Consider the following 12,962-nt stretch of genomic DNA (forward strand, 5'->3'; position numbering starts at 1 on the left):
CTCGGCACTGACTGACAGCGAGCCTACATTGATACGCTGTATAGAAGCTTGTCAGTCAGTGTGCTAGAGCGTGCTCACAGCCACCAATTACTTTGTACTGAGTGGTGACTAAGTGGCCTACCTCTAGGACTATAAAGTAATTTCCTCCTGGTAGCCGAGCTTTCTGTGCGGTGGTCGCACAGCTTTAAGACGCTACTAACCTGAAGGTTAACCCAATATCTGCATGTTAATAGCTTTTGACAGGTTCCCTTTAATGTTATTAACTGATAGTTACTATAGTAGTTGTATTATTGTGTATGTTTAGTTTATTGTTTTCTAATTTGCATTAGAAGTGGTATGTAACTTTATATGATGTATCTATTTTTGTGTATTGCTTTATAAAATTAAATCTTTATCATAATATATTTATTTTATTTTTTTAGCTGAGCGACCAAGGATTCTTTCATCACAAATGGTTTATCAAGTCATTGCCAATAGACCTGCCTTGCTGCACTGCAAATCTTTTGGTTCTCCTGTTCCAAATATAGAATGGTAACTAAACAGAATTACCTATGAGAGCATTTGGATTTCTTTTAAAAAGTGTGCAATAATAGAACTTGTGTAAAAAGCAGAGTGAATACAGCAACGTAGACACTATTTAGTTTTTTCTACAAAGCGTAATAAGACTCCAATTGTAGCATATTAAACTATTACTGTACTTTTACTGCACTGTCATTACTTCAAAAGGACCTTTCATCAAATTTTTAATGCTGCACTTGACACTGGATACAATCGTGGCTGCAAAGCAGAATAAAACGTTTGGGGTTTTTATGTGTTTTTTTAATTATTTTTAATTTCGCTTCTCCATTGTGGACATATTTATAGTATGTGAGATGTATAATGATAGACAGCCTGATCGCATGGTCTTACCGCCTGCATGAATTAATATGGAGGGGTAATGTTGCTGAGTTTAGCTGTGTCACATTACAAACCCTTCTATCAGCTCTCCTAGCACGGTCAGCTCTGCTGTACTGCCTCTCCCGCACATTACCTGTTCAGGGATGTATCAGTAAGCCCACTTATGGCTGTTGTGTTCAGCTTGTAATCATTCTGCAGTGAGATCAGAGCTGGTTCTCATTGCATCTCACACCATGAGGATCACACAACAGGCAAGAGAGATATGTGAGATGTAATACTGCCCTGATCTCACTGCAGAGCGATTACAAGTTGCTTCAGCACAGCTGACATAAGTGTGGTTACTGACATTCTCAGTAATTAGTAGAGCTTTTTGATCAGTTTGTAATGTGATGCAGCTAAACTCAGCTGCACTGCCCCTCTTCCCAACCTGACTCATGCGGAGTTTAGACCCGGAGGGATCAGAGCTATATCATTAGACCAGGAGATCAGAGCTGTATGTCATACATCTCACACGCTGAGAAATCTTCTCTAAGCTATTGTGAGACGTGTTATTCTTTCCTTTGACTGTTGCTGCCTAATTATGATTGGTCAGTATCATACAAGGAGAAGTGCACACCCCCAGTGATGACTCTGAGTGATAACACCCACGTGGACTTAAAAAAGGTTTACTCATTAGGTGCCAAATTCTTTGATTACTAATATCTAATCAGCGAAGAGGTGAAATTAAAAACAAAACAAGAGCGTTTTATTCCTCTCTGCAGCCGTTATTACATCATGTGTATGGTTCAACACAAAATATTTGGTGAAAGATCCTCTTTAAGTTTTATATAGAAGAGACCTTAGATATCTCTGTGAGGAGCATTTAGAAATGACATGCTGATATTAACCGGTTGTTGAATAGAATAAAAACGTTGTTGTTGCTCTTATTAAATGAAGGTTTATTTTCTTTCTTTACCTGGTCCTCACTATTTCCAAGATGTCTGTTCCTGTTGAATTGACCCAGTCGTAGGCCTCATATATATCTGCAAGCAATGAAAAGTCTTCAAATTAGTGACGGCTTGAAACATAAAATAAAGTACAAATTAACTCCCCAACTACAAACTTTATATCAGCAATTTTCTGTGTCCCTATTGCCAGTGCAGCACTGCTCGTTATTAACACATCTATCACCACTTACAGGGCTGTGAAAAACACAACACTTTATTGGTGTGTGCGGTGAGTGGATATGTGATCATTCCCTTTATATCCAGGTTTAAGGGCGTACAGTCCAGTGTTCTGCACGGAAGTGACTACGTCTTCCATAATAACGGGACACTGGAAGTTCCCGTGGCACAGAAAGATAGCAGTGGCACATACACGTGTGTAGCAAGAAACAAATTGGGCACAGACCAAAAAATCATTACGCTTGAAATTAAAGGTAAGAGTTACACATCAGCTAAGGCATACACTTCAACTATATTGTCATGTTTCTGCATATTTCTAATATTCTGTTTTATTTCTAGATCCAACTATGATAATCTCTCAGCCTGAATACCGGGTTGTGCAGAGATACGGCAATGCTTTCTTTGAATGCAAATTCAAACACGATCCTACGTTGGTAGCAGAGGTGATGTGGCTGAGGAATAACAGTGAACTGCCGGTTGATGAAAGGTATTTTCAGCATTTTTGAAGCTCTATAATAACATGCATTATATTTGCCTTTTTCATTTGCCTGTAAGTGACATAGTAATTTTGGCTAGATGTATTATGTAATGTTTCCTTGTATACCAATATGCACACATCCATACAGAATACAGTGCAGGGTTTTAACACAGTTTATAGAAGCTGTCTTACGATTCACAGATACACTTTTGAGAAAGAGCGGCTGATGATCAGGAACATCACTGAGAAAGATAAAGGCATGTACACGTGTGTGGCCAACACTACACTGGATAGAGTTTCCGCTAGCGCAGAACTTTCTGTTGTTGGTAAGATATTCATTTTATTTCTATTTAGTGAAGTGAACTGATTTTCTTATTCCTTAGATTTTTTTAATAGCATACCCTTTCTTCAGCTACAGGTTACATGTGTTGTGTTTGTCACTTTCCAATGTATTAAAGTGATGGCATGCTGCTAAGACTGTTAGTTCCCTTCTGTCTTTTCTGAGAATGGAGAGGTCACTCCGTTGCTTAAAGAGTACTTTTTTTAACATATATTTACCCTGCCTTACATGTCATGCAGATCACTGGACATCTAGGTCATGAGACCCCACTTATCGCTCAAATATGTTCTCAAGCACTGCTCCTCTGAACTCCTGCATGAGTGTGTACTCAGCGTGGTGTCTGGGTTTATAGACCTATTGAGCTCAGTACTTCTGCCAGCTGAGAAGTTCACTCTAGATTGTTTTTTCGAGCGATTGGAAGGGGGCACAGGACCAGATCCCCACCGATGTACTGAATACTTAAGGCAATGGAAACATTAAAAAAAGATAGGTGCTGTTTAAGAGCTGCATCCTCTTCACTGTTTATCTTTGCACAACAGCACAACTTACCACTTGCTGTGCAGGGAACTTTTACATGGCCCTATTAAAGTGAAGGGGGCCATGCTGAAGTTCCCTCTATAGCCAATTGCTGAAAACTGAAATATTATTTCTGGTTGCTTATCCCAAAGAACTGTACTGCCATCAATCACATTAGTCCCCATCCCCAATGGGGATCAAAATAATGGTCCCATATGCCCATAAACACACTTCCTAATTTTGTCAGAAATCAGTTAATCCATCAGTATGCTTTTTTGGGGTATGGAAGAAAATCTGAGTACCCCAAGGAAACCAACACACACACCGGGAGAACAAACTCCATGCACTGCTGTGGACTATTGATGTTTTAGATTGGCTGGGACCCCAGCAGTAGGTCTTAACAATGTCCCTTCATATCACAAGATGAAAAAATGTCGTGAAGTGACCCACAAAAAGCTGTGAACCTCTGAGTATGTTTAATTAGACTACTGAGAAATGTACCGTATTTTTAAAATTAAATTGACTTTCATTTCTCACATTTCATGCTTAGTCAATTTCTAATTCCATTATTAGTACTTCATCTTTCATGTATCGATATAATGTATATATTTACAGGGCTATAGAGAGATTTGCTTAAAAGGAAAAAGAATAATATATATATATATAGTACAGACCAAAAGTTTGGACACACCTTCTCATTTAAAGATTTTTCTGTATTTTCATGACTTTGAAAATTGCACATTCACACTGAAGGCATCAAAACTATGAATTAACACATGTGGAATTATATACTTAACAAAAAAGTGTGAAACAACTGAAAATATGTCTTATATTCTAGGTTCTTCAAAGTAGCCACCTTTTGCTTTCATGACTGCTTTGCACACTCTTGGCATTCTCTTGATGAGTTTCAAGAGGTAGACACCGGAAATGGTCTTCCAACAATCTTGAAGGAGTTCCCAGAGATGCTTAGCACTTGTTGGCCCTTTTGCCTTCACTCTGCAGTCCAGCTCACCCCAAACCATCTCGATTGGGTTCAGGTCTGGTGACTGTGGAGGCCAGGTCATCTGGCGTAGCACCCCATCACTCTCCTTCTTGGTCAATTAGCCCTTACACAGCCTGGAGGTGTGTTTGGGGTTGTTGTCCTGTTGAAAAATTAATGATGGTCCAACTAAATGCAAACCGGATGGAATAGCATGCCGCTGCAAGATGCTTTGGTAGCCATGCTGATACAGTATGCCTTCAATTTTGAATAAATCCCCAACAGTGTCACCAGCAAAGCACCCCCACACCATCACACCTCCTCCTCCATGCTTCACGGTGGGAACCAGGCATGTAGAGTCCATCCGTTCACCTTTTCTGCGTCACACAAAGACATGGTGGTTGGAACCAAAGATCTCAAATTTGGACTCATCAGACCAAAGCACAGATTTCCACTGGTCTAATGTCCACTCCTTGTGTTCTTTAGCCCAAACAAGTCTCTTCTGCTTGTTGCCTGTCCGTAGCAGTGGTTTCCTAGCAGCTATTTTACCATGAAGGCCTGCTGCACAAAGTCTCCTCTTAACAGTTGTTGTAGAGATGTGTCTGCTGCTAGAACTCTGTGTGGCATTGACCTGGTCTCTAATCTGAGCTGCTGTTAACCTGCGATTTCTGAGGCTGGTGACTCGGATAAACTTATCCTCAGAAGCAGAGGTGACTCTTGGTCTTTCTTTCCTGGGGCGGTCCTCATGTGAGCCAGTTTCTTTGTAGCACTTGATGGGTTTTGCAACTGCACTTGGGGACACTTTCAAAGTTTTCCCAATTTTTTGCACTGACTGACCTTCATTTCTTAAAGTAATGATGGCCACTCGTTTTTCTTTACTTAGCTGCTTTTTTCTTGCCATAATACAAATTCTAACAGTCTATTCAGTAGGACTATCAGCTGTGTATCCACCAGACTTCTGCACAACACAACTGATGGTCCCAACCCCATTTATAAGGCAAGAAATCCCACTTATTAAACCTGACAGGGCACACCTGTGAAGTGAAAACCATTTCCGGTGACTTCCTCTTGAAGCTCATCAAGAGAATGCCAAGAGTGTGCAAAGCAGTCATCAAAGCAAAAGGTGGCTACTTTGAAGAACCTAGAATATAAGACATATTTTCAGTTGTTTCACACTTTTTTGTTAAGTATATAATTCCACATGTGTTAATTCATAGTTTTGATGCCTTCAGTGTGAATGTACAATTTTCATAGTCATGAAAATACAGAAAAATCTTTAAATGAGAAGGTGTGTCCAAACTTTTGGTCTGTACTGTGTATATATATATATATATATATATATATATATATATATATATATATATATATATATATATATATATATATATATATATATTATAGCATGATGGTTATTAAGATGAATTGCCATTAATGTAATGTGAAAATAACTTGAGTCTGCCACAATACAATGGCTGTGTATTCTGGCTCATTTGGGAAATCCTCTATGATTTTCGTGGATGCGAGTTGCCTTTGCGACAAGACCAATTTGAATTTCAGAGTTTTGATTGTCTAGGAATTAAAGCACATAAATTGATACTTGTTGGAACAGTCCAAAAGGTCAATGTGTAAGCTCTTTCCATCTGCACATGTAAGATATAAAGCTTAAGTACATATTTTCCCAATGCCAAGTTAATCGCTGACAGATGTTAGCAACTGTTTAGCTTTTATACAGAGTTTAAGACTTACACGGGTCTCATATATAAAAACTAGCTGAGACAAAAAAATGGAGGAGCTACTCGCTGCAACAAATCATTTAAAGGGAATTTGTCACCAGGTTTTTGCCACCTAACCTGAGAGCAGCATAGTATACAGACAAAGACCCTGATTCCAGCGATGTGTCATCTACTGGGCTGCTTAGTTTAGTTTATATAAAATCAGTGTTTTATCAGCAGGAGATTATCACTAGAGGACTAGTGAATCTGCTAACAGGTAGTCCTGCATATTCATAAGCTTCGTATAACTTCGCCCCCACCACTGATCGGCAGCTTTCTGTGTACACTGTATATGGGCAGGAAGCTGTCAATCACTGGTGTGGGAGGGGTTGTACTGAGCCCAATATTCAGAGAACTGGTAGATCTGCAGCACATAAGACCGGGATTTTAGAACATGGACTGGATATATTACTGTACATTTGTTGCTTTTGACAAGTGTTTGACCCTTTATATGCAGGGTTTTATACATTATAGTGTCCCTGTAATTGTGTTCTCTCATCCCAAAAGTACTCTGGATGGCACAGATGACAGGTCAACTGTACAACACTGGACGAGTTTGGTGCATGGATACACATAGTAGCTAGAACTGCGCTCATAGACAAGACTATGGTAGCCTCAGCAGGCACCACCCGTCATTCTACCGTCGTCTCTACATACTTCATGTCAGATTGGGTTGGAGATTTCCTATTTACAATACAAATACATTAAAAAGCTCAATGTGTTTTTTATGGACTAGTCGACGTTGCTGTAATGTCGCACGTTGAATCATACACTACTATCTGATAGTTAGCAGCTCAGAAGGTAGTGTCCTAAAGTGAGGTTTTTATAAATCTGGACAAAGGAGTACTGGAGTAGGTACCTGACGCAACCAGTCACATTGCTGCTTAAAATTTTCATTCTGTGTTTGAGAGATAAAATTTGGAATATAATTGACTTTTCAATAGATCAGTTTTGTCACTGAATGACCGATGTATATGTATAGATTTAGTGGTGTGAAACTTCTTTTTTTTACAACACTGGTAAATATAAAAGGGGTTGTCTAAGAGAAAAATAAAAGGCCACTGAATAGCTTTTCACTGCTGGTCTAAGACCTGACAACCAATTATTTCCAGGGGAAGCCACCTTTAGCTCAACATGAAACATTACATGTTGACCATTCTAATAAATTGCTGACCAGGTAATGCATGGATCTGCTGCTTCCACCATAATGGAAACTACCCCATTCTGTGGCTGCTTTGTTTCCTAATTAGAGGGAATCTGTCAGCAGGATTGCTGTTCGACTTCAGGCAAAGAAGCTGTCAGACAAGCTGGAGGAGGCGGTGCTAGGCAAGGAAAAGAGCCGGAGTGACAGAGGCTTGAGAAGACCTTTCATATGCCGAAAGCACTTCAGTCTCATTCGCATATCTATTCAAACGCTGTCTTCTCTGTAATGGAATAATGGACTGTTTAGGTAAAGGCATTGCTAGATATGTCTTTGCAAGAACTACATTTTAATATAAATAGTTTAGGGGGCGAAATACTGCTGACAGATTTCCTTTAAGCACATGAACCTGGTTTGACATCAATAGACAACCCCTTTTAAAGGCTGTCATTAAACACTGTGATTCCTGCACACTGTCACTTTAATAAGGTAAAATTCATGTTGTGTATGTATGATGTTCTCACTCTACCCTTCACAAATATTTGCCATTATGCCAGATACCTCAGTTTTTTGTTGCTTTTAGGTTTAAATGACAGAGAATAATGAAATTACATTGATTAATTTGTCACTCATGTAGTCACCCGTAGGAAGTTTTATACCCAAGGTTATTCAACCTTCCTGAGAAATGATGAGCCAATGAGTTATAAAGAAAATCAATAGAGTTCTAAGACGTAGCAATAGATTTTTAGTTTTATTTATTTGGTCTGTTAAGATTTTCTCCCTGAGGTATATATTTAAATAGATATGTATTTAGACCAAGGCCACACTTACAATTTTTGTAGCACAAATGATTGATTTTAAAGAGAACCTGTCATCTGGTTCAAGCTGCCCAAACTGTAGACCTGTAGGCAGCATGAATCTGAGCCTGGCTGTATGCTTGTTTTATATACTTTATGTATACTTTAAAGATCTAGCTGGGGACCACAGGCAGACACTAGACTAGACCGGTGCTGCTGCAGCCGGCTATTCCCAGCACTGCTGCAGGGGTTTAGCAGGTCTCTCCTACATAAAGACCTATCAATCTCCTGCAGCAGCGCTGGGAAGAGTCGGCTGATTGCTGCGCTGGACTAGTTTCATCTCCGGCTATGGTCCCTGTCCAGATCCTTAAAATATATTTTCTCTGAAATTAAGTTGTGTTTCATAGAAAATGATACCATCCTGAAATCGTACGGCCAGGCTCTGATTCGTGCTGGAACATGTCGTCTTAGATCTCTGCATTATGTCGTATCACTGCGATATTCTTCCTGTAAACTGGAAGTTACCATTCTCCTTTTCAAGGCGGTGTGTGCCTCCGCGGTCTGATACGCTCCGCACTGATCGGACAATGTCAGAGTACGTATGTACACACCACAAACAGGTAGTACCCAGTTGACAATTTATTCATACATTTCTTGGCATAATAACAGAGGAACAGCACAATGTAGAGTTTTATATAACTGTTATATTATGGGGCATACAATTATTTACTTAAAGAGACATATCAGGAGTGGTTTTGCTGTCTCTTTAACTATTGATTGACAGGTGCAGTCCACAAGAGTGCATATAGCTCAGTATATTCCTTTGGATTGCAGTTGCTACTCAATTAACTCAATCAATAGCACTACAAAAAGTCACAGTGTAGCCTAAGACTTACTCCAGACTACAGGATAGTTCCACAAGCTCTAGTAATAGTTACTAATATAGTAATCATTATCTTACCCAAGTATATTAAATAGAAAGAGGAACCAACTATATATACTGTATATTTCTAGCTCCTATAAACTCTCAAAGTGATCTGCATGATCATAATAAAGCAACCATTGTTTATTACTAACTTGTTGTTAATATCCCTTACAGAACCTACTCAACCACCTCCAGTAAAGACGGGTAAACTGGCAACCCTATCCATATATACACTGGCACACGTCACACTGCCACCATGTGCATCTTCCATGAATGATTATGCTGCATGAATGTTTCCAACTTTAGAGGAACACTCCATACAAAACTCATACAGCGGTATGACCAGTACAGGGGCTGAGCCAGTGCTGCCTATCAAGGAGTCAACGATAAGAGGATATATGATCCATAAATATTTCCCTCAGGTCCTGTACTGTTCACAGCAGTGTATCAGTTTTGACTATAGTGTTTCTTTAATTTACATGCATATTTTAAAGGGGAAATATACTTTTCACAAAGGGCATGTGGTGTAGTCCTATTGGCAAAGGAGTTTGAACAATACATACTTAAAAGCCTCTATTACAGGTGCTAAGACTATTACAATGAGACCAAGCTCATCAGAAATGCCTGTGATATCCCAAATTGTTCCCATGTATTGGACTACATCATTCCAAATGAAACTAATAATTCCCCTTTATCTCTAGTATTTTTTTGTAATATGCTGGTTATTATCGTGCATGGCCTATCCTGAAGCCAATTTTTCTTTTTTTAAGAAATATCCATTGTATGTAGGTATTTTTAGTTCTAGTGGAAGTGTTGTAGTACACGTGCTTATTGAAATGTTTTGTGTATGTATTAGATGTGTGGTGCTAATGTTCATGGTCATAATAATGTGTTAGCTGTCATCCGTGGGTTACAAGTGCTCAAGCCTAATCCACTGTCTTGAGATGAAAAGGGTACTCCCGTTCATCTAATAAATCTAATAAAGTGATGGCATTTTACTGACCAATTGGACCACCATCTGATCCTTAGGATAAATACTTAAAAGGTTATTCCCTTCTTCACAGGTGGATAATCCCAATAAGTACTTTTGCAATTTACTCTTTATTAAAAGTTTTCCATCGCTCTTGAGATATTAGCACTTTACTTTAGTTTACAGCTCATTGCCTAGGAAACCGACCACCACTGTTTGCCTTATAAGCACTGCGCTGATGCTGTCTGGGACTAGGAGGTAACAGCGCTCTCCAGCGATCTTGATTAATTTCAAACACTGCTTACAAGCTAGAAAAGAACTTGTAATTACTGTATATGGTCTGTGGTCGGTCTCCATGGAAACGAGCTGTAAACAAAAGAAAAGAGAAAAGTTAAATTGTTAATATCTCAAAAGCAGCTGAAAATTTTAACACGCAGTAAATTGTAAAATTGCTTGTATTTGCAAGCATTATCCAACTATACTTATTTTTGAAAATGGGAATAACCCCTTAAAGACTGTGAAAGGGCCACAGTTCAGAATCAGCATTGCAGCTACATCATTCTCCGGATCAGTGAGGGATCAAGTGGTTGATTGTCCTACGATTGAAAGGTGACTGCATATTCTAGTGATATGTCATTACCTTATTAGATGGGGATACCCATTTAAGATTAGCTTTATTCTGTGCCCAGTAGTGAAGAAATTTCAGGATGTTTTGCCTTTTTTAACAAATGGGCTGAAGACATTCCTTTTGCTATGGCTGCTCTAACGTCTGTCATAGGTGGATGCATTTTATTTTCTTACATGTTATCCTCCTCTATAGAAAATCTATGCTTATATCCTAGCATTGTGCATCCTTGATTTCCACTGCAGTCATTTGTAATTGTATTTTCTGCTGCATGTCAATACATTTACGTCTTGCTCCACATGAATTAACAGATTTGCTTCAATGATCTGGTTGGTTGCGTATCTCAGATTTGCAGAGGAGTACTATTTGCTTCACATAATAGAACATTTGACTTTCAGATCGTCCAGATCCACCATCTGATTTAGAATTGACGGATCGGCTTGTTAAAAGCGTGCAGCTCTCTTGGGTGCCAGGGGATGATAATAACAGCCCCATTACAGGTAACATAGCATGCATGAATGTATATACATAGCTCTTATTTAAGGGAATCTGTCACCAGGTTTTTGCGTACCTAATCCGAGAGCAGCATAATGTAGAGACGGAGCCTCTTATTGCTGCGATATATCACTTACTGATCTGCTTAGTGTAGTTTTGATAAAATCACTGTTTTATTAGCAGGAGATTATCACTAGGAAACTAGTAAACCTGCTGCCATGCAGTCCTCCATATTCATGAGCTCTGTATAACCCCGCCCCCGACACTGATTGGTAGATTTCTGCCTATGCACCGTGTACAAAGAAAGCTGTCAATCAGTGGTGTGGGCGGGGATATACAGAGCTCAACATTCAGAGAACTGCTAGATCTACAGAAGATAAAACAGGGATTTGATCAAAATGACAGCAAGCAGCTCAGTAAGTGAAACATCACTGGAATCAGGGTCTCTGCCCCTATATTATATTGCTATCAGATGGGGCAACAAAAAACTGGTGACCGGTTCTTTTTAGGCAAATTATATTTTATTCCAGGACTGTTTTCAGTTGATTTCAAGCTTCAATAAGAATTAGTCTTAGACCACGGCCCCACTATCAGTATTTTGGTCAGTATTCAGTCAGTATTTTTTCTCAGGAGTGGGAGCCAAAACCAGGAGTGGGTGATAAATGCAGAATTGGTTTCTATTATACATTTTCTCTGATTGTTCCTCATCTGGTTTTGGCTCCCAGTCCTGAGAAAAAAATACTGATCGAATACTGACCGAATACTGATAGTGGGGCCGTGGCTTTAGACTTCCTGTTATATGTTAGATGAAAAGCTGCTACAATCAAATGTTAGTATCTGGCTCCATTATTCTATATTTACATCAGAAATTAATTAATTTGTTAATTCAGCCAGAACATAAGGGTACCATATTCCAAAGATCCTAGATTACTGTTCACAGATGATGGTCAACCAAGTTCACCTACAATCAAACAATTGCAAAATAAAATACAAGGATATTGCCCATTTTAAAGTAATATAGTCTTGTCTTCGCTAATTTCTTCTCGATTTTTTTCTTTTTTAATCTAAAACAAGACCTATTAGTTATATTGTAGAATAAAATGACAGACTATTGCAGTTTTTAGCAGATAGCTCCAAGGTTATAGATTACACAAGCTTAGCTACAATATCAGGGCTACTCCATAGGGGGTTTTACCTGACTTTGGATAAATACAGTAAAGGCGGGTTTACATAACCCGATTTGGCATTGTTAAACGACCGCCAATCTGTACATTTTTGGAAGTCGTTTAATAGCCTGTTTACACAGGCAGATGGCACGTAATGATGTGCATTGTGCTGTGTAAACAGAACTCGTGCTGCCAAGAACAATGATATTGTGTGAAAACCAAAAGATCGTTTCACCCATTGAACAAGCGCTTTGCTCATTCATTGTCTGATCGACACCTTATTTAGACTGCAAAATTCTTATGAAGCAAGTTTTCCTAGGACCACTCGTTCATAATAATCGTGCAGTATAAATGCACCTTTAGATAATAGGTTAGACAGCATGACCATTTGGCTTTTTTAACCTTTCAACTATTCAATTATAAAATTATTGCAATAAATGTTTTGTCCTTAGAATTTATCATTGAGCATGAAGATTCAATGCATGAACCTGGAGTATGGCGCGTGCATTCTAAAGTCAGCGGTACACAGGCCACTGCAACTTTGAGCCTCTCTCCATATGTCAACTACTCCTTCCGAGTGATAGCGGTCAATGAAATTGGTCACAGTGACCACAGCCAATCATCAGAACGTTACATGACAAAACCGTCAGGTATGTGAGCTGGAATAAAACAGGCTTCTCCTAATAGCAAAAAAAGAA

The 12,962-nt window shown here is 39.0% G+C and overlaps 1 protein-coding gene across 15 annotated transcripts in view; it reads left to right on the forward strand.

Moving 5' to 3' along the window:
- NRCAM (neuronal cell adhesion molecule) overlaps nt 1-12,962 on the forward strand; it is a 256,326-nt gene that overhangs the window by 197,942 nt on the left and 45,422 nt on the right. For 12 of the 15 annotated variants that reach the window (XM_073651998.1, XM_073651996.1, XM_073651999.1 and 9 more), the window contains 7 exons: nt 423-531; nt 2,148-2,314; nt 2,400-2,547; nt 2,740-2,864; nt 9,183-9,212; nt 11,002-11,103; nt 12,717-12,914. In XM_073651998.1, coding sequence (XP_073508099.1) covers nt 423-531; nt 2,148-2,314; nt 2,400-2,547; nt 2,740-2,864; nt 9,183-9,212; nt 11,002-11,103; nt 12,717-12,914 — 879 coding nt within the window. The remainder of the gene's footprint in view (nt 1-422; nt 532-2,147; nt 2,315-2,399; nt 2,548-2,739; nt 2,865-9,182; nt 9,213-11,001; nt 11,104-12,716; nt 12,915-12,962) is intronic. The other 3 variants (XM_073652000.1, XM_073652001.1, XM_073651992.1) reach the window with 1 other exon arrangement.

Source organism: Phyllobates terribilis, unplaced genomic scaffold (assembly GCF_046119375.1).
Source record: "Phyllobates terribilis strain yellow unplaced genomic scaffold, ASM4611937v1 Scaffold_11__3_contigs__length_659146591, whole genome shotgun sequence".
Classification (NCBI taxonomy): domain Eukaryota; kingdom Metazoa; phylum Chordata; class Amphibia; order Anura; family Dendrobatidae; genus Phyllobates; species Phyllobates terribilis.